Source organism: Fusarium solani (genome assembly GCF_023522795.1).
Source record: "Fusarium solani strain SB1 chromosome Unknown bctg00000001, whole genome shotgun sequence".
Lineage (NCBI taxonomy): Eukaryota > Fungi > Ascomycota > Sordariomycetes > Hypocreales > Nectriaceae > Fusarium > Fusarium solani.
This window is the reverse complement of record NW_027072156.1, coordinates 5,404,652-5,425,952: the sequence shown is the minus strand read 5'-3', so window position 1 is coordinate 5,425,952 and position 21,301 is coordinate 5,404,652. Positions and strand designations below refer to the sequence as shown.

At 49.9% G+C, this 21,301-nt stretch overlaps 8 protein-coding genes across 8 annotated transcripts; 4 read left to right on the top strand and 4 right to left on the bottom strand.

Moving 5' to 3' along the window:
* Positions 1-1,213: 1,213 nt before the first annotated feature.
* MRS44_003827 (uncharacterized protein) lies at positions 1,214-4,330 on the top strand (the record flags this gene model as incomplete). The annotated part of the gene is made up of 5 exons (XM_065623390.1): positions 1,214-1,729; positions 1,880-2,162; positions 2,223-3,249; positions 3,305-3,331; positions 3,400-4,330. The coding sequence occupies 5 exons, from the start codon at positions 1,214-1,216 to the stop codon at positions 4,328-4,330; spliced, it is 2,784 nt and encodes a 927-aa protein (XP_065479462.1).
* A 1,728-nt stretch (positions 4,331-6,058) lies between these two features.
* MRS44_003826 (uncharacterized protein) lies at positions 6,059-7,907 on the top strand (the record flags this gene model as incomplete). The annotated part of the gene is made up of 3 exons (XM_065623389.1): positions 6,059-6,256; positions 6,312-6,777; positions 7,087-7,907. The coding sequence occupies 3 exons, from the start codon at positions 6,059-6,061 to the stop codon at positions 7,905-7,907; spliced, it is 1,485 nt and encodes a 494-aa protein (XP_065479461.1).
* Positions 7,908-10,181: 2,274 nt separating this feature from the next.
* On the top strand, positions 10,182-12,007 carry MRS44_003825 (uncharacterized protein; the record flags this gene model as incomplete). The annotated part of the gene is made up of 5 exons (XM_065623388.1): positions 10,182-10,293; positions 10,482-10,579; positions 10,644-10,828; positions 10,887-11,605; positions 11,835-12,007. 5 exons carry the CDS (start codon positions 10,182-10,184, stop codon positions 12,005-12,007), a joined length of 1,287 nt encoding a protein of 428 aa, XP_065479460.1.
* A 419-nt stretch (positions 12,008-12,426) lies between these two features.
* On the bottom strand, positions 12,427-12,768 carry MRS44_003824 (uncharacterized protein; the record flags this gene model as incomplete). Its single annotated transcript, XM_065623387.1, has 1 exon — positions 12,427-12,768. One exon carries the CDS (start codon positions 12,766-12,768, stop codon positions 12,427-12,429), a length of 342 nt encoding a protein of 113 aa, XP_065479459.1.
* An 813-nt stretch (positions 12,769-13,581) lies between these two features.
* Positions 13,582-14,162, bottom strand: MRS44_003823 (uncharacterized protein; the record flags this gene model as incomplete). The annotated part of the gene is made up of 2 exons (XM_065623386.1): positions 13,582-14,041; positions 14,092-14,162. 2 exons carry the CDS (start codon positions 14,160-14,162, stop codon positions 13,582-13,584), a joined length of 531 nt encoding a protein of 176 aa, XP_065479458.1.
* A 1,709-nt stretch (positions 14,163-15,871) lies between these two features.
* MRS44_003822 (uncharacterized protein) lies at positions 15,872-16,822 on the bottom strand (the record flags this gene model as incomplete). The annotated part of the gene is made up of 3 exons (XM_065623385.1): positions 15,872-16,266; positions 16,327-16,493; positions 16,551-16,822. The coding sequence occupies 3 exons, from the start codon at positions 16,820-16,822 to the stop codon at positions 15,872-15,874; spliced, it is 834 nt and encodes a 277-aa protein (XP_065479457.1).
* Positions 16,823-17,271: 449 nt separating this feature from the next.
* Positions 17,272-18,108, top strand: MRS44_003821 (uncharacterized protein; the record flags this gene model as incomplete). The annotated part of the gene is made up of 1 exon (XM_065623384.1): positions 17,272-18,108. One exon carries the CDS (start codon positions 17,272-17,274, stop codon positions 18,106-18,108), a length of 837 nt encoding a protein of 278 aa, XP_065479456.1.
* Positions 18,109-18,347: 239 nt separating this feature from the next.
* Positions 18,348-21,220, bottom strand: MRS44_003820 (uncharacterized protein; the record flags this gene model as incomplete). Its single annotated transcript, XM_065623383.1, has 4 exons — positions 18,348-18,783; positions 18,911-18,993; positions 19,592-20,656; positions 21,134-21,220. The coding sequence occupies 4 exons, from the start codon at positions 21,218-21,220 to the stop codon at positions 18,348-18,350; spliced, it is 1,671 nt and encodes a 556-aa protein (XP_065479455.1).
* Positions 21,221-21,301: the final 81 nt, after the last annotated feature.

The following is a 21,301-nucleotide window of genomic DNA, read 5'->3' as shown; positions in this document are numbered from 1 at the left end:
TTCGCCAGTATTACAGACTGCTATTGGCCCAGATTCAAGGCCGAAGGTATGGCTCCTCGGTTGCCCCAAACAATCATGACCATCTCTTAAAATCATCGGATGAACGGATATTTCCAAATAAGCCCCCTTACTTTCTACAGTAATACATCCGTGTTCGAACCTGTGTGTCCAGGACTTGATTGTACCACTTGGGTTGATTGATAATGGTCTAGGCAGAAGAGAGTCACTGTATAGTGCGGCGGACAGGTCTTGGGACTGGCGATCTTCGGCTTGGCTGCGTTCAGGCCATTGCTCTTGAGTATGGCCGTCTTCGACACCATTAGGGCCAAGGTTTTGCCTCGAACTGTGAATAGAACACTGACAAGCAACAGATAAGATAGGGGAGTCACCCTCGGTGGAAATTCTATGCAAGGGGGGCGTGATTGTCCGTTTCTCGTTGTTAGGTCTCCTGGAGACCGACTTCGTTAAGTAGAGGGGTGACGGTGTCTCACAACGCGCGTCAGAGCTCTGAAGCTTGGGCGATTTAGGGTGGGACTGAACATCACTCTCGGTATTTGAAACGTTGCCAAAGCGTTGATCAGCCGGGGGCTGCCTAACCCTTGGCGGAGATATTGAGGGCGTTGGAGGGAGCGTTGACCTTCTTTTTCTGGTAATCAGAGACAGCACCATGGTGTCTATAGGCCGTATATGATAAAATAAAAGGGTTGGACCTTAGAAGGCTGCCGGGTCCTATATTTCAATAGTGTGTACATTTGGCCGGAACCTTGATGATTCCCACACTCTTATATATATATACACATAGACCTAAGGGGCAAGGTCCTATTTTTAGAATACAAATAAACACATACTCTTAATATCTTTTAGAGAGAGTTAGATATATAATAAATGTTATTTTTAGTAAAGAATCTATATATATCCTTGGAGAGCATCTAAAATAAGTAAATGCTACTAGGTTATTAGGGATAATATGTATACTAGGGCCTATTAATAAACTTAGTTTAGTACTAGGAACTCTGTCTTATTTTTATCCCTTCTATCATACCTAGCCCCTAGGCATTCCCCTTATCCACATAAAACACCAGCATAATGCTTTTGCAAAACGCATAAGTAAGGTGAGCCAAGCGATAATAAGACACGACGGCGCAATTTAGATTAGCAACATAAACAAGATCGGCCTAGAGAGACCAAGGGTAAATCAGATAGCGTAATAAGAATGAGGAGCGCCCAGCATACCGCCTGGATTCAGTTCGGCGACCAAGAAAATGTGGTATCGGTTAGCAAAACTTCCTGTCTCGAGGATCGGCTTGCCTTTGCCAGTGGAAGGCCTTCACTGGTACTCTTTGTTGGCGGCAAGGCGAAAGCACGAACCATTTCGAAGCTAGCCACCCCAAGCCCAAGGGCCCCCTGGAATGACGCTGTCATTCACCTGAGGCCACAAAAGGGTGTCCGCCGTGAATGCCCCATACTCTTTGCGGACGGCCCAGTACCCTGCCTAGCGAACCTCCCGAAAAAGCTGGAAGATGACACACTACCCTGGAAAAGCGCGGATGCTACCGACGCAGTCACAGCACTCTACTCGCGGGTCTTCACGCCCCTCGCCGACATCGTCTGTGTTTTCCTTAGTGACTTCGGTGATGGATGGGATGGGCTGGCTCAATTCATAGCTTGTTGGTTGCGCTTCCGGCCAAAAGCAAACCACACAACGCTCCGTCCTGTGCTCCTTATTGTCGTAAGCTCTCCGCAATGGACAGAACAAAAAATGGCGGAGATCCTAGAGGAAAGGTTGAAACAAAAGACCGGGGTTAGAATTCAGTCAGGTTTCGACAGGGTGGCGTTCTATAATACCGCACACCCTATACTCTTTCAAACGTCCCTTCAGTCAGAGTGCACTTCGATACAAGAACTGCGGGAGAAGAAAGGCCTACTCTTTGATAAGAATCATTTCAACATTTTGTGCGATAGAGCGTATAGCTCATTTACCCAGCAGTCTGATTTCAACCATATCGATGCTTTATTATCAAATGTCCCCAGAGGAGCGAATATCGCCAGGGGGGTTGAGGAATTCCTGAGACACTTACGAGACGAGGATCAATGCAGGCAATTCGGCCTTCCCATGGTTGCTTCTGCAATCGTCCTCGATGCATTCCCCATGGGAATGCACGGTAAGTGCCACCCGTCTGAGCGAACCAGTTATAACTGTACCCTAACCGCAAACACTGCAGGCTTCCATGCCAGTCACGTTTTCCGAGAAATGTATGAAAAAGATTGGGAGAAGATCAGCGAACGGTTAGGGCTTGACCGCAGCCTCGTGATCACGCTGAGACACGTCATCGAGGAACGATATTCGCCCGGTTCTCACGCTAGTATCCCATTGGCGCATGCAAAACTAGCACAATCTTTTTCTCGAATTTGGGAGACCTTGAGTATCGATGGCCTCTGCCTCATGTGCCTCTGCAGCTGTAGGCCGGCATTGTTCAGCCTGCCATGCGGACACTCGTTCTGCGAGACAGACATCCGGAGATTCGGGCGAAGAATGGGCCGGCGTAGGTTTCGCATTGATGTTTGCTTCTTATGCCAAAAGAAGGCGGACTTAGTCTTCATATTGAAGCCCAAGACCAAAGGCGTCAGCCTGCTGAGTATCGATGGCGGTGGTGTGCGTGGCGTGATTCCTCTCACAAACCTCAAAGGCCTCCAGGACGAGCTCAGCAGGTACCTCGGAGATTTCTCCGTCCAAACACTGTTTGATCTTACCGTGGGTACCAGTTCCGGTTCGTGCTCTCCTGGCCAAAGTGGCTCCATCTTTCCGTCTCTGAAGCTGACAGTCACAGGTGGACTCATCGCTTTGGCCATCTCGCTCCTCGGAATGCCCATCGAGGAGTGCCTGAGGTCCTTTCAGGAGCTTTCACGGCACGCCTTTCGCCCGCGATTCACCCGCTGGCCAGGCGCCCTTTCAAGCTTTGCTAACGTGCTCTTTGCGATTCTAGCAGGGTCAGTCTATCCCGGCAAGAATCTAGATGCGCCTCTGAAGAATCTTTTCGGGTCAGACACTACGCTACACAGCCATCTGCTACCGGGGAATATGCGTGGGGCCAAAGTCGCCGTTACAGTGTCGGAGAAGTCAGCACACTACAGCGAACCGCAGGCACGTATCATCGCAAACTTTGCCCATGACAATAGCCGCAAGCGCCATTCTCCATACGAGGATATTCACCCAGAATCTTCGCAGAAGAGGATGAGGCTATGGGAAGCGTAAGGATAAAGCATCTGACGTCGGCAGAACATCATGCTGATATGTATTGGGCAGTGCACGCTGTACGAGCAGCGCTCCGTGGTATGTTCTTAGTGACCCCCAGCGGTGCCGTATCCCATGTCTCGTGAGGTTACATTAACAGGTTCAAGGTATTTCCCACCCCATCAGAGGGGTGCATCGGCATATCTCGATGGTGGGATGTGGAGAAACAATCCAGTAGATGTGGTTGAGCGGGAGGCAAGGCATCTCTGGCCCGAACTCCCAGAGGCTGACCTTGTGTTGACCCTTGGGACTGGCTACAATGGTGATGAAAGAGAGGTTCTGCCCGTGCCATCTTCAGTTCCAAAGGACGGTCGAAGCTGCAAATCGTGGATGGGCCAGAAGGCATGGAGTTGTGTGAAAGCCATCTTCACTTCCTACTCTAACAGTGTGGTAATGGACGGCCATAAGTTTCACTGCCTTCTCAGCGATACTTGCCGAAACCGAAACCGACCTTACTGCCGCATTGACACTCAGCTCTCTGACCCAGTACCGGCCCTTGATGACGTCGGGTCCATGACAAAGCTCATGGATTCGACAAGCCGGCAGTGCAGTGGGAAGATCAAATCAGTCGCACAGTCCTGCATTGCTAATCTGTTCTACGTCGAGCTTCTACGGGAGCCGTTCCGAGACCGTGGTGGGTTCTGGGCAGAGGGTCATATCCTCTGTAACGTTGATGAGAAGGAATCCTTGAACCGCCTGATCAACACGCTGGCTCGTGAAGGGTATAAGTTCCAGGTTGGCCGACAGATGATGCCAATCATGAGAAAACACTGCTTCGAGACGGTCGAGCAGGAGTACCAAATGCATTTCAGCCTCACGCTTGACAAGATGGATAGCCCTTTCCACGTATTTCTCTGCGCACCTGACGGGGTAAGTCGCCCCGTCAGCGCCTCACCGTTCACCCTGCGCAGCCTGCTGAAAACGCAGAACTGGGATGTCATGCTCCATTTTGACAAGGCGAGGCTCCTGGAGAACATCAGCGGCGGCCTACGTCTGGATGAGCAAGTGAGGGGAATCAACGGCACCTCAAGAACTTGATTTGAACTCACGCGGCTGAGGCGGGATTGCTGAAAGAAAAGATTATCTCCCTGACATTGTCATTCCCTACAACTAATATGCGTGGAGACCCAAGAGACCTCGACTTATTGCCCGAGGCACGAGCGCCGTAATGGCTTTTATCTTTCAGCAGCGTAAGCATACCACATGCTTAGTTGCCGGCAACGTAGCTAAATACGTAACTGGGATGCCGAAGAAGTCCAAGTCAGCGAGATAATGTACTTCTAGGGGCAGCATAGAACCTTGCTTACGCGCTAATTGCGTTAAATAGTTCACTAGGATCAGCATATTTAGAGTCAGAGCTAGCACTATATACTACACACTCACTTTTCGCTCAACCTAAGCGCTTGCTAAGTATGAGATTATCTGAGTACAGCTGCCGCCCAATATATAATGACTAGCCTTCAAAGCACCCCAAGAAAAAGAAACAGAGTGAATGATAATTTCATAAGAGCAGTTTGGCGGATAATGAGGCGCTGCGATGGAATTAGGGAGCGTTATGGGGCCGACGTTTACATACTCCTAAGACGAAATGGTCGGCATTACGAATACAATTCATCCGTTGATACTGCATTTCCAACCCCGTTTGAAGAGATAGTGGGTATTTATTTAAGAGCCCTAAGAGCGAGCTTTGAATGCTGATGAGAACATAGGAGAAAGTATATCCCGTTGCTGTTAGGAAGACTCCAGAGAGCCTTTAGAACTTGAGGTTGAATATGTTGAGTCAGGCGGACCAAATAGCTATGATTTTATGTCCCCATTTTATCATGGTGGCCCTAACATCGCATTGCAACCGCCTGCAGCCATCATGATACATACACATCAGGAGTTAGATGAAGATAGTGCCATCTCGAATAGAAAAATAAAGCTGCTCTTTACTGTGTACACACGATCTGAGTCGACCCGTGCTTTGTTTATCAGCTGGGAACAGTCATTTGAGCGCAATCTGCAATGCGGGGGCACTTTTTGGTACGTTAATGTTGTTTATACACCCTCTTCTTCTTGCAAATTTGTCTCAGCAGGATGATTTCCTCCATTAGGCCCTCAATTCTCCGCTCCTGTCTTCTCAACTTCCGCTCAAGGCATTCAATGTAGCGTTTTTGTATCTTATGCTGCTTCATCCCGCAGCTAGGTTCCGTTTGGACCATCGATGCCTCTTGTCTGCAAGAGACTCGGCTCCGTTTTACCCCAACTCGGCAATAACGATAGATTTGCAGTCCTGAGAGGAGATACATCCTTATCCTCTGGGCGATAGAAACCATCTTTAAGTGTCTAGGGTAATATCCAAGGTTTCTAATAAAACTTGAGATAATCTCTCTACAGTACATATACTAAATAGTGCAGTATCTAGTAAATAGACCAAAGTTATACCAATATCTTAACCTAGTACAATATTATATATATTCTAAATAGCTATTAGAGCACTTATTTTAGATTTTAAAAATCCTAATAATAGCAGAACACTATTTATAGTTAAATCTTATTATAACTTGGCAAGTCTAATTTTAGAATCTTGATTTTTTTCATAATATAGATCTAGCAAGCTTTATAATACGTATATATGTAGCCTAATTCAATTCCAAACTAATTAAACATGTATCCCCTGGCTTTCTATATATCTCTGACAGTTTCCACATCAATGCGAGGGGTCTATAAGCCCGCAGTCAATTGCTGGCTCCTCGTCCCTCGGCATCTGCAGTCTTGCTCAATATGCTAGGGGACACCCCGATTCGAAACGGCCTCCTCCTTGACCTCCCAGAATTAAAGGACCTTCGTCTTTCTCCTACTAGCACTTATTCTATACGTAGATCTTCATTGCGCCAGCGATCGCCTGGCACCTTAGGCTTTCTTTGCCTGGTCAATTTCATTTGTGCCGTGGATGGTACTATCTTAGTTGGCGCCCTCTCCGTTCGTGCCCGTCTTTCGCCCCTGATATGAGCTCGCTAATTCCGCTTTCCTGTAGATCATTTCATCAGACCTGGGGTCCTCAACTGCGGAAGGCTTTTGGGTTGGAACCTCGTACCTTCTCGCGTCGGCGACCTTCCAGCCCCTCTGGACGGCCTTAGCCCGCGTCTTGGGGAATGCGCCTCTGATGGCTTGTGCGCTCGGCTTCTTTACCGTTGGTACTAGCCTTGCATCTATGGCCAAGAGCACGGCGCTTCTGTTAGCAGCTAGAGCTATCCAAGGCCTGGGTGGTGGCGGTATTCTTGCTCTGACCTATGTGATCACGGCAGAGATGTCGAGCCCCCCTGACCGTGGCAGGTGGCTTGGCTTGATCTCAAGCCAGTGGGCCATCGGAAGTACGATAGCGCCTTCAGTAGGAGGAGCTCTAGCGCAATACGCTGACTGGCGGTGGATTTTCTGGCTTAACCTTCCTTTCTCTGTGTTGGCCTTCATTCTGATTCCTTTTCTCCTCCGCCCTCACGGGGGTTTGCTTCCCGGGGTCCGTCGGGATCTCTTAGCACTTGACTGGCTGGGTGCTTTTGCTCTGGTATGTTCAATCGTAGGCTGTTTAGTGCCGCTTACACTGGGTAATATTTCACTCGCTTCCATCGACCATCACGACACTGTCCCGCTAATGACATAATTCGACTAGGTGGCGTCTCTTTTGACTGGGCCTCAGCTGTAATTCTGGCCCCTCGGCGTTGGCATCGTATGCCTTGTGTTCTTTGTGTTTTACACGGTGGCATACTCAAAAAACCCATTCCTGCGATTATCGCTATTCTGTGACACCACAGCCATGGCAGCGTACTTCTCTGCCTTCATCCACGGCACCCTGGTGTATTCTCTCATGTACTACCTTCCAATATACTTCCAGATCGCCCATGACTATTCCCCGAGCAGGTCTGGCATCGCTCTCTTGCCATGGACGATGACAATTGGGGCGGCATCTCTCGCTGTCGGCTTTCTGATATCCAAGCGGGATAGGTATGCCTTCCACGCTTGGCTTGGCTGGGCTGCGGCTACAGGCGGCATCGGGATGCTCTTGAGTCTCCAGAGAGGCACCTCCGTCTACGCGTGGCTTGCGTCAAGCTTGGTCGGTGGAATCGGCCTGGGCATGGCATTCAGCGCCGCAGCATCTGCAGCCCAAGCCGCCGCATCGGACACTGATGTGCCACTCGCCGGTGCAATGTTCTGCTTTCTTCGAAGCATAGGTCAGGCCGTCGGCGTCGCGGCAAGCGGTAGCGTCTTTCAAAATGCATTTCGGCACGCGATCGAGGAGACGAAGCAGTATGCAGCATTTGCCCGTCAATGGACGAGAGATTCATCCAGGATCTACCGCATCACCAGAATGTCATCAAGCTTAGAGGCACGAAAAGTTCGGGACGTAGTCGCATCCGCCTATATCGACGCCTTATGGCAAATCTGGCTGGTTTTAACCGTCTTTTCGGCATTGGCTATGCTGGCTAATATAGCATGGTTTCGAGACCAACCAAGGCAGAATCGGGCACGTCGAGATTTCCCACCCATCAAACTCCTGGGACTCGAAACGGCTGAAGCCAACTTTGATCACATCGCCCCCGATCTTCTGCCCTGCAAGCCGAGCCGCCCCCATTAACTCCTTATTTCATCCTTCTTGCGGAAGTCCATCATAGCTGTTCATTTCATTACATCTCCCACTGCGTTCTTGGATGATGGTGTTGGTCGAAGGCATCTATGCTTAGCCCGTGTCGAGAAGGGCCTCGGGTCTGGAAATGACCTCTCCTACATAGGAAATAGAATGTCAGACGAGGTCAATTCATCTTTCCTTCTTCAAGACAAGGGCATGTGTTTACATATATACACGTATAATCTTTCTGCAAATTTGTGCAGGAATGGAATACTGGATAAAGGGTCTATAGTTTAGTCATGAGATGGCGTTTTTCAAAGCAATTAGGGGTGTAAGCTCAAGTGAAGCAGTATAAATGTCATGCGACGCCAGGTCTGCCTTGTTACTTATATGGTCTATAATCACACCCTTCTTATACTTTTATATTTCGTCACGTTAAAATGCTGACGTCGGGGATAATACCTACTGCTAGGTACGAGGTAAATAAGCATCATCAGCAATTAAGGAGGTCGAGCACACTATACCATCATATTACATATATAATCGATAAACCTCTGCCATATAATTGACCACTATAGTAGGCAATAGACTACTCCCGTAGAGCTTTGGCACATACTTTGCAACCCTCTACAGATGAGTATGAACCCCGAAGACGAAGATCAAGACGCGGTGATGGGTGATCAAGAAGTTGGTCCAGCCCACGAACAGGTTTGAAGTGCACATGCGGCTGACAAGGTTTATTAGGATGACAACAAATGCAAAGTGGGATCTGATACGATTTCGAGCCGTCTCGCTACCGTTGAAGAAGAAGCCCAGTTGCTCCGCGATAAGCTCGCAGATCTAGAACGGCAACATGATGCTATCAAAAACGAACCGAAATCACCGAGCGTTGCGGCATCGACCGATGACGAGCCGGGGATGATCAAAGAGCCTCAGACCACTGAAGGTGTCGTAGAAGACGTTCCTGCCGCCTCGGCTGATGCCCGGAGCATCTATATCGGCAATCTCAGCCCATCCACAGGGGTCGAAGACATCCATACCTGCCTCCAGGGTTGCGGCCGAATCAAACGTATAACAATCGTGCGGGATATACAAACTCGCAGGCCAAAAGGGTATGAATCCTCGCAAGTTACCAAAACTCGTCCTTTATGACTCTGCCGTAGACAAACACGTGGATACTGACGGACCACCTCGAAGCTACGCTTTCCTCGAGTTCTCGAGTCCCAACTCTGTGAGAGGAGCCTTAGAGCTTAATGGAACGCGAATTAGAGGAAGCCCTGTGAGGATTCGGATTAAGAGAAAAAACTACCCTGGGTTTGGCCGACTGAGGGACCGTTATGGGGGATATGGACCCAGGCGAGGTGCAAGTCGGTATCGTTGGTAGCCTGACCAGCAGTAGCCCTACCCTATATCTAGCTATCAGGCTATAAATAGATCGACATAAGCAGGAGTTGCTTCCGTGAAACATCGCAATCTAGATATTATTATCCATTCATATTAGTCACTATATGTCCTCGCATAAATGATATATACCCTTATTTTCGGTCTATATGATTATTTGCCAGCATCTTTCACTACCCAGAAGAAAGCTCGACTTCGCTTAAGGCTTTTAGGCATGATATCGTCCTCCGTGAGGCTAGCGTCAGGTGACTGATTGGCATCAGGATGTGGAAGTGTAGTGTTTCGGTCTATCGTGTGTTAGCTACGGTAATAGAGCGGCTTGCATGGAGAACAAGTTGCCTTTGCTCAAAGGCTCGGGGAACCCTGTGTTCCTAGCTCGTGTGGACTTGTCCATGGCAAACGTGTTTGTTGTATTGTGTGCCTCCTGAAGGGCCTCCCTCCAGCCATAGAGCACTTTAATACTATTCCTTGCCGAGTTACCATCGATTGCTTACATTATAGGTGGCGACAGTAACTGATGCCTGGTCCCATTGTCCTGCTTACTGCTTACATGCTTCATATAGTGACCGATGACCACGGATTTCTTATGCTGTCAAGCATATGAACTGACTGACAGAGTTCTGAGGATCAGTGCGGCCTTCGTCAGTAAGCATTCCATTTACCTCCTGTTCAGCAAGCAGTCAGAGGCGCTGACAGAATACCAGAGCAAAGATATGGTCGGATCATAGAAGCTTGGGGAGAGACATAAGCTTCACACCACACTTGGTACAATCTGGCAAGAAATACGATAAAAAGCTACGTCTACAAGCTACCCGTTGGAATACTCGCACCATCCGGCGTTTTCTAGCAGCGCGCTCCATGCAGAGAAAACTAATCCATACGATGCGGCGCAGTGCCTCCAATTCCAAGCCGCGGAGGCGCGAGAATCAGGACGAGCAGAGGCCGACTGCAGGTGGCGGCTGCGCTCATCAATGTGAAACAGCCGACCAGGCCGGTCAGTCCATAGACAGGACTGAGTCACCAGGCCCGGGTGCTGCGTCGATGCCAGCACCAAGGGAGGCTTCACCTTGGCTCATCGTTTTGGGGTCTTTTCTGAGCAACAGTGCTGCTTTTGGTGATGCTTGCCCTCACACCTTTGAATCATCAGCGGATCACGTACTAACATTCGGAGCCAAATCATAGGCCTCATGAACTCTTTCGGTACCTTTCAAACCTTCTATCAGCAGGGCATCCTCAGTGAAGAATCGACTTCGATCATATCCTGGATTGGTAGTGTTCAGGTATGCCGGCCTCCGGCGAGAATGTCTGATGTACCCACGCAGTCTACTGATCCGAGCCCATTAGCTCTTTCTGCTCTTCCTTGGTGGGATAGCTTTTGGTCCCATTCTTGACTCGTGTGACCCTCGACGACTCATGGTCCCTGGCTCCGTCATCTGCCTCTCGTCCTTTATATGTGTCAGCTTTGCTTCCCGGTACTGGCAGATCTTGATCACACAGGGCGTCATCTTTGGCGTCGGAAACGCCCTCCTGTTCGCCAACCCGCACTCCGCATACCGGGCACAAGGGCCACCCGCTGATTTGCTGCAGCTACTACCCCACAACGACGGTCATTGCCAGGTCGTTCAGCCACAACCGCAGTCTAGCACTGGGCATTGCCGCATCAGGCTCCTCCATAGGCGGAATATACTGGCCCCTGATTGTCGAGAAATTGCTGAATCATGTCGGATTCCAGTGGACCCACCGGGCTGTAGCCGTCATATGCCTGCCTCTCTTCGCTCTAGGGTGTCTTATGGTGCGGGAGCGAGCTACAGAAAGGGCACGATCGGCCAACGAACGGCCAACGACACCCTCGGGCAAGACGACGACCTTGTTCAGGGATGCTGAATATGTTCTGCTCAGCGTGTCGTTGCTTTTTATTTATATGGGCATGTTAGTTCCGTTCTACTACATCCCACTCCGAGCAATCTATCACGGCATCAGCGATGATGCAGCCAACAGTCTTATTCCTATATGCTACGCCTCGTCGTTCTTAGGCCGCGTCATAACAGGCGCGCAGGCCGACCACCTAGGCAGGCACGAGGACCAACCCTCCAACCATGGTTCAGTCACGGCTAACTACTCGATGCGCAATAGGTTCAATACGTTTGTAATCATGTCAGTGATCACGGGTATCGGGACACTTTGTTGGACTTTCATGAGCAGCTTCGGTGCCATGATTTCATTTGCCGTCCTATTTGGCTTCTGCTCTGGGGGTCTTATCCCACTCGGCGCTGGCTGTGTTGCCCAGATCACACCAGAGACTGGTAGTATGTGAGTTACATGTAACAGGACTGGCGCTCTACCCTCCGGCCTCTGTGTTTCCCCTTGCTGCTTTTCCGAGTCCGGTTTCCCTGCCATCGCTGCCTGGGCTCCAATGGGCCGGAGAACTATTATGCTGACATTTGATAAGTGGGCTTCGCATTGGAGCCATGATGGCTCTCTCTTCCGTCGGGTTTGTACTGCTACACCATCTATCTGCTCTGGAATGCTGATCAGGCACGAGAGCCCTCGTTGGTGGACCTATCGGCGGATCGCTCCTAGAACTGGGGCAACATGGAAACAACTGGGCAGCAGTCAACTACTTCTCCGGCATCACCGTTCTTGTCGGTTCCGCAATAACTGTCTGCGTCCGGGTGCGATGGAGAGGAGCTGGCCAGGTCGTGTTTTGAGAGCCGCACATCGACTCGCTCGCAAGATAGTTTCTTCTGTAGCAATAGATCTTGTGTGGTTGGCAGCTATGAGAGACCAAATTGAAACACATAAAGAGGGTTCAAAGAGCCTTGTTTTCTCATTGGAAGGATGTGGCAGGAAAGAGCTATTTACAGTAACTGAGCGCCCCACACAGGGCTCGTGCACTGGCCAATCACGGTTCGAGCCGTTGCGACATCTTTGTATAGACTACCAGAAATGAAGCAGATACCTGATGACTATGGCACATGCCCTCTATTTCTTCCCTACATGATCTAGCTACTGAAAGATTACTCGCAAGCGGCGGCCGTTCGGTCTGACACGCAGAGTGACATCATGTGAAAAAAGACCTGGCACCCTGCTTAGCCTACGATCCGCACATAACGACATGAAACTATGCTTACTTGACGAGAGAAGTCAGTTCGTCGACGTTTCGACCCGCGGCCAGTGCTTCGTAGATCTTTTGTCCCTGCTCAGGACTGTGGGCCATCTCTCGAATGGTCGCATCGATTTGTTCCTTGAGATTTGTACGGAACTGATACATGATGTAAATATACAATACTCGAGCAAGAGCCGTGGTGTCTCGCGATGCTACCGGACTGCTCTGTGGCTCGCCTTTCTGTGGTGGAGGTAAGGCTACCTGAAGGTTTGATCCCTGTGTAGCTAATAGTTGCTGCGATGGCGTATGCCGGGAAACCGGTGACCGTCGCTGTTGTCGTAAAAGGTCGCTTGGTAGGAGCATTTTGATTCAATAAGCGACCGTATGGTTTGACCACAGCTGTCAACGTATCTAGCAGAGACGTAGCCTATTCGTACATGTAACCGCATTGCGCTATTTACATAAGAAGACGTGGATGTGAGGATGTGATAATCGAGTAAGCGACCAGAGTGTAGACCGTTACCGCGCCATTGATTACCTCGGCCTTGATTCCTTTGACTGTCACCATGATTAGTGTTTCGTATTCTGTCTATACCCAAATGGTTGCTTTCAATTGTTTTTCCTCGATTGATTTCGCTCAATTGATTACTCTCGATTGATTACGCTCAATTGATTACTCTCGATTGATTTCGCTCAACTGATTACTCTCGATTGATTACGCTCAATTGATTACTCTCGATTGATTACGCTCAATTGATTACTCTCGATTGATTTCGCTCAACTGATTTCGCTCAACTGATTACTCTCGATTGATTACGCTCAATTGATTACTCTCGATTGATTACTCTCGATTGATTACTCTCGATTGATTACGCTCAATTGATTACTCTCGATTGATTTCGCTCAACTGATTACTCTCGATTGATTACTCTCGATTGATTTCGCTCAATTGATTACTCTCGATTGATTACGCTCAATTGATTACTCTGTGATGACGGCCGCTCAACGCATGTCGGTTCTCGGCATGGTCTTATCCCTAGTCTCGAGTCCAAGCCTAGTCTCAACAATAGCAGCGATTAATCTCGGCAACCGGGATTCCCTTACGTCAGTCGGTAGATCCATAATCAACTGTCCCATCCAGCCCCTAATCCCTACATATCTATAGCCAAGCGTTGCTCAGGCGATGCCATGCATTATAGCCGTAGCACCTAGAGCAAGTCCGACAATCATGGTGCCAATCCAACCCCCAGAGCTGCCGCTGGCGGCGCTGCTTACTTTCTCTTCATCATTGTTGCCACCGTTGATCTCGTCCAAGATAGAGGTTGGGAGACCCGCTTTTGCACTCTCAAGCGCAGAGCTCAAGCTACCACCCTTGGTAGCCGCCCACGTCTCCGCGCTACCAATCGCGGTGACTGCATCCGAAACCTTCTTCTCGACCCAAGTCTGGCCGTTAGATAACTGTGATCCGAGCTCGTTGCTGAACTCGTCACCCGCCGCTCTAGCCGAGGACATCAGATCATCAATGATATTGCGTTTGATGGTGCCAACAGAGTCAGGCGGGCTGGTGGTAAGAGGGACGATAGTTTCCACGGCAGCTGATTGAAGTCGAACCTCATTGGTGACCCTTGATTGACCACTATATGTCAGATTAGCGACGAAGAGGCACAGGAGACGCAGTTGACGCACTCATTCCCAGGGTCTTGCGCGGCAACATAGCTGCTTAGAAGCACCAGGACAGGAATTCCGCGTGGGTTCATGTCGATTATCGAATTGTTTACTGGTCAGGCTTTGCGGCATGCAATGCTGTATGTAGAGCAATTTACTTCAGTGAAGCATATGCGTGGAGGGCACGATAAGAAGAGCTGGATCGAAGAGAAAATATCGTGGCGGATCAATGCAGACTGAGATGGGAGGAAGAGGAATACTCTGGTTTTTTTTCTACAGATGGTCAGCAGTCACCAATGCTGACTCCTTCTAGAATGCCGAAGTCATGTAGCTTTCACGGTGACGTGCTTACTAGAGCTGCAATGGCGCTCCGTAGTGGGTGATATTATTAGGTCTAGAAACTAATAATATGCATGGCAAAGCCACCCATTATATGATATAGAAGCATATGTCTACGGCGGTGCGATGAGTAAATAAGGAGCGACCCAGAGTCTTGCGATTCAATATATTGTCCCTTTTTACTGTATTACTGTCTTCCTTGCAACTGATCAGCATCCTAAGAAAGAGCGAGAATGGTGCAGCTCAAATCGGATGATGCCGATCTCGGCGTCGCTCCTGTGTGTAATTCGAACCTAGACGAGCGCGTGGATAGATGGCAAGCACCCCTTGATTCAGATGACTACCCACAGTCTACACAGATCCAAGACACTCAGAAAAGTAAAGGCGAAAGCAATCATATCTCATTTCATAGAACTAACTCGACCGGGGACATATTAAAAACAGATACGGCTAACATCACCTGTGGGCTTGGTGCTGCGGAAGACATGGCTCCGGAACTCGGTAGGAGCAATTCTAACAGGCCTCCCCAAAGGCCCACCACCGACTTCCCGACGGCATCCGCAGAGCATTTAGTCTGCTGTAGACTTTCAGCCGTGCCCGGTGATAGCCTAAAAGATTTACCACATGAGAAAAATGGACAGGGAAAAGAGAGGCGAACACAGCCAAGCGTGGATTTTGCCCACAGTCTTCACCTATTGGTCGGATTAGACCGGCTTCTTGAAGCAGATTCAGAGCTCCAAATGAAGTTAGGCATCGAGACGCTGAGAAAAATAGCGTGGTCACAAGTAAAGCAACACATCGAGGATCATTTCCCTCTCCCTCCCTTGGAACCAGGTCCGCAACGATTTCCGAGTCAAGACTTATGTGACGGCAACCCGTGGGAAACCCCAGCGTCGCTATATACCCATCGACTCTACACCGACAAGAAGGAGAAAACCGGCCGCTATAGTAAAGATGAAAGAGACCAGATTCCTCGAGGATTGTACGACAAGATGATGTCTAGAGGCAAGATGCTGGATCTGTTCTCTGCGCCAGCCAGACCAACTCGCGCTGCCCCAGGATGCCCCTGGGGGATTCTCCACATTCTGTCAGTAGCGTCTATTTCTATACAGGTAATTATGAGCTGCATCTTTATATATCCGCAGAGAGGCGGAATTGCCGCCATGCTGAGAAGGGTGGCCTGCTCTATGAGTTGGGCTCTTTTATTTGGGTTGGCTCTTGGATTTATCATAGGCTTGATGCTTTGATACTTTGAATACGTACAGCATGCATACGATGCCTTGAATATGACCTTGAAGTGTCCATGCCAGTGATCCTTTTCTTTTTGCGTGTGAGGATCACAAAGAGGAGGGCTAGAGGGCGTACCAGACAGTCTATTAATCCGATGATCTACTGCTACCGTAGCTGTACTGCACCAAACTGACGATAGCTCATATAATCCTGCAAGGCATTGTAAATAGGCTCACTGACCAGCCCCGCACTTGTCTAGACACTCCTGAACACTAGCCATAGTCTCCGATGACATCTTTTCCCGTAGCTCTTCCGCCTTCTCGCGCGTGATGGATTGCCCAAAGCTCGCCTTGATGACTGTATCCGAGAAGAGCGCGACCGAGTCTACGACCGACACCGATCCAAAGTCTTCACTAGAGAAGGAGGAAACGAATACGGCGTCCGTGCAATCCGGATTAAACTGGGCGTGAAGCAAACCCTGGTAGAACGCCGTCATCTGGTAAGGCCCAAGCTCGTTCTGGACCACGCGTCCATTCTCCAGGATGGTCTCCGTCATGAGCCGGCCCTCTGTGACGATCTGAAGCTCGGAAGACCGAGGGTGTAGATGGGGGAGGTTGAGGCCGCAGGCTACCATTCACCGTCTGTTAGCACATAGATTCGGCAACGTCAGCGTCCATCTCCACGTACGGCCAATCCGTCCAACGCTCATCCCAGCACTGGTACCGACGAGGGCGGGGAAGGTCTTCCGGTTCGCCGCGACGATGCCAGGCTTACAGCAAGGGCTTTCCTGGGTCCTGTTGAAGTCGAAGACAAATTGATCGTCGCTCTGTAGGGCATCGTATCGGTCTGACGATCTGCAATGTCATCAGTAAGGCAGGTTCCCACCGGGCTTCGGCAGGGTTGAGGCCCACAGATCGGCAGAGGCGAGCTGCTGCGTCAAACCAGGGCCTGCGGCGGTTGCTGATGGCGCCGTCTGAGATGCGGTACTTAGCTCTAGCTCTGTGCTCAGTTGTAGCTCGGCCGTCGACGCGGTAGATGAGGGGCATGGAAGAGGTGTCTCAGTGGACGCAGTAGCAACGCCCATGGTCTCTGGCGGAAGCAACATCTCGGTAGCTGGTGGTGCTGCCAGTCCGAGACTAGCCTGCGCAAGGATGCCTGCGATGATACACGAAGCTGCATACATGATGATTGGTTTGAAGAGGGCTGAATATAGTAAGCTCTGAGGGAGGAGCCTTCTTCACAAGTGGATTGAGCCATGTTTATATAGTAGTTCTAGAAGAAAGGAAGTATTCTATGCCTTACGCTATATTAAACACATATAGAATACATAGCTTTTCCAAATGTTTCCTATTACGTCTACAGACATACATAATGCTACGCTGGCTAAAAATACCCAGTTCTTTATTTAGATAGCCTATATTTAGCATCACAGGATATAGATATACTCGTCAAAGATGGCGAGCTAATCTTTGCCTTCACACGCTTACAGGCATTGCGCTTCTACGCTGGCACTCTGATACTAATATATAAATCTCGGTGAAGGCTTTGAAGAAAAATTCAATCCCGTCTGTGATATATATACTGAAGGCTGCGCAACTTCATTGAGCCACGGTTCAACCCCTCGAAATTAAAATGATGGTATCCAATGTCTATGGCTTCTATGCAAACCTAATAGGTCTCCTGCTGCCTGTCGTGGCCGCCCATTCTTGGGTAGAGCGTCTGATGCGCATCCATCCCAATGGAACGATGGTGGGGAAGCCTGGATACATACGAGCTACAGTGTCCCGGCTGGATCCATCGTTCAATGACCTGCAGATGCAGCACCTCCTTCCACCAAACGATGGAGTCGCAAGGTCTCTTACCGAACAGGATCGTATGTGCAAGGAGAGCCAGACTTTTGGAAGTTACAGTCCCGAATTGCCTCCCCTTGAGGCGCGTGCAGGGGATTTCATCGCGCTGCAATACCAGGAAAACGGCCACGTCACGTTGCCCCAGAACACTCCGCAGAAGAGCAGCAGCGGAACCGTTTACATCTATAGCACTTCCAACCCGACTGATGACGATACTCTTCTCTCGATTCACAAGATCTGGAACAAGCAGGGGACCGGAGGCGACGGCCGAGGACGACTGCTGGCTACGCGTCCGTTTGACGATGGCCAGTGTTACCAGATGAACAGTGGACCACTCTCTATGCAGCGTCAGCGGGAGTTTATGAAGGTTCCAATGGATCCGCAGGGTGGGGATCTTTGGTGCCAAAACGACATCAGGTTGCCTTTGGATGTTCGTGACAGTCTCACATTGTACTGGGTCTGGGACTGGCCCTCCAGTAACCCGGAAATGGACGAGATCTATACGAGCTGCATGGACATCAAGATCGTGCCAGGCACGCAGGACGACGGGGAGAATTTTATCGACGGTCAAGATCTCAACACGGCGGCCGTAAAGGGGCAGATGCAGAGCGGGGCATAGGTTATATCATTTCAGAGAAGCCAAGTTACGGAGGTCAGCCTTGTGTTATAGATAATAAGCAAGACCCTGGCTGTAGTATGTAGAAACTAGCACACAGGCGGATTCAAAATGGGAAATGTGTACAGCGTATGATTCCCTCCCTGATACTATACGGTGAACAACCTGACACGGTCGCGTTATGATGCCTTCTGTTTAGACCACGCTCCCTCTAGGCCACACGGGATAGTCGTCGGCGCCGGCTAGTCCTCTAAGTCAGGAAGGGACTTATCGGCGGTAAATGAGGTCCACATCCATACTGCAAGTAGGACCGTTGCAGCCACAAGAAACAAGGGCTCCGTGTAGGTAGCCCCACTTGACGGTTGAGCAAAAGCGTCAGAGAACCAGAGGCCCAGGCCAACAAGAAACTTGACAATGGAAATGTCCAATAAGACCGGCGGAATCCAAGCGACGATCAAGTCACACTTGCTCGGTAGTCGAACTTGTTCAAACATGAACGAGAGCATGATCGTGACGGTGATGGTCGAGACAGACACGGCAACGACGCTAAAGAGGGACGCTGCAGCTTGGTTTGCGTTGTCGTCAAGAGGACCGTCGCGAAGATCACCGCGAACATCGCCAAAGAGGAGGATAGCCAGAGCCATGCCGCCTAGGAAGCTCGCGGCTTGTCTGATCCCGCTGTAACATGCGACGAGCCGTGAAAAGACGTACTTGGCGCTCGTCTCGAGGCCATTGTTGCCTAGGGTTTGGATTGTCAATTAATCTTGAGCTAAGAGCTCGGAGGGCCTTTGATATAATTTCTTACGTTGGACGTCGACCGGCTTTGACATCTGTTGAGCGGATGTTTGTAGGGAGGGAAGGGAGAAGGAACGAGATCGTGTCGCGTATCTGCAGGATGAAGTAGCATGCGCACGCGGGATTTGATGCCTGTTGTAACACACATGTGGGTAGAATGCGCCGGACTAGATATGGGGAACTTGGTACATATGTACCTTATCCTATCCACAATCGATATATGGTGGGTGTAATGGATCAGCTGGTTGGGATGCTGATAGTTATTTTGAATGCCAACTTTCGGCCGTCAGCCGTCAGCCGTCAGCATGGCAGTTCCTTCACTGCAGGGCTTGACTATATCTTATTTAGTCATTATTGACGAGCACATGGACTTATTCGTGGTAACCTTTGAATAATCTATCACTTCCGCCCCAGCCTCGAGCCGCTGAGGTCGCTCTGCTGCTCAACTACCCTTAGCGGATCCAATCTTGAGAAAGGGAGATATTAGGAAGGAAACCAACGCGACTCCGAATGATAACCAAAAGGCCGCTCTGTAGCTCTCGCGGAGTCCGAGATCAGCTGTCTTTGCCACTATAATATTGGCCGTGCCTAAGAAGAAGCTAACGCTAAGGAAAAACACGCTGTTGATCAGAGCACCTGCCAGTCCTTGTATATGGGTGGGTATATTTGTAGTAATGAACACGTTACTGACCGTGAACGTGACATCAACGCCCACGGTCGCGCACACCATGGCAGGGAACACCCAGGCCCAATAGTTGGCGCCTTCCGGCATTAGCGCAAACAGCAGCATGCAGACTGTGTTGGCGAGGCTAGAAATGACGAGCAATACCCTCCCAGGAAGGAAATGTAGGGTGAATCCACCAACAACGCCAATAGCTAGGCCGCCGACGATCATAGGGATGTACCACATGGCCGTGGTCAGCGGCGACTTGTGAAGGACTAGCTCGATGTAGAGGCTTGAATAGAAGAGGAAAAGACCAAAGGATCCAAAGCTCATAAAGTTCGCCAATAGGAGCGGCTTTATGTACTTTGGCGCAAAGAGCGTAGAGGGTAGGAGCGGGCTAACTGCCCGGCGGGTTTCAACGTACCACGCACTCATCAGAAAGAGCATGCCAATGATGACGATATATGCGGTAAACCAGCCATCGCCGGCATGAGGACTATCCGTGAGAGCGTAGGAAACCATCACCAGCCCGGGAACGATGGTTGCCGTCCCCAGCCAGTCCATGGTATCGCCGCGACACCTATTACGGTAATCGAACGGCACGGCGAAGATCGATACACCAGAAATGATGCCCAGCATCACGGCGCCGACCCAGAAGTACCATGGCCAACTCAGATACTCGACCGTGAGACCTCCAGCGAGGATGCCAGAAAAGAAGCCAAGGGGGCCAAAGGCACCATAAAGCGCAAAGATGAGGTTTTTGCGCTGGCCAGGCGGATAGAGTTTTCCCATGAGCATGACGCCTCCGGGCAAGTATGCGGCAGGACCAAGGCCCTGCATGGCGCGGCAGATGATGAGCATTGTATAGTTCTTGCTGAAGCCAGTTATGAGAGCCCAGAGGGAAAACCACAGTAATCCGCCCACAAACACGAGATGTCCGCCGTATATGTCAGCTAGGCGACCCATTGGAAGAAGCATGGCCCCTACAACGAGGGAGAAGACGCTCGAGGGCCATGTTTGAGCAGCCTCGGGTATGCGCAGCTCCTGGGTCAGGGTTGGGAGGACGACATGGAAGCCGCTGACAAAGAATTCCTGATAGCTTCGTTAGATATTCATTCAATACAAGAGAGGTGAGCTGAACTTGCTGCTAGTAGCATGGAGCAACACAGGGCGAATGCGAAGCCTAGCTCCGCCCATGTGGACTTGAAAGCCTTCGGTCGTCGCGACTCTGATACCCCAACGTCGATTATAGAGTCTGGAGTCCTCAGGTTGGTATTCATAGGGTCAGAGTGAGGCATGATTTACAGGGCTTTAAAAGATACAAATATAATAGTGAACAAAACGAAAAGCACAAGGTTTAATTTATTAATTAGGTTCGCATGGGGAGAAAATAACGAAATAGGCAACTGCGCCATTTTAATGCCTTCTGAGTCTTCCTACGGCAAGTACGTATGGTAGTTAATTATTGTCTTTGATGGAAGCTCTTATTAGCTTTCACCAAGGCAACAATGAAGAAGACCAAATCCCCTCCTTGCTTGTCATCTCGTAGCTGACCACACTGCCACTGACGTGATTATATGTGCGGCGTTCGCATTCGGGAAAGATCCATATGGGCTTCTGTGTTCCCCAAGTAAGCTGGGCTTTGGTAAGGGCCATGCTGAAGCCAGTCTTACTCTACTGGACGTATATAATAACAACTATATCAATAGGAAGCGATAGTCGACGCGTGAGTCTAAT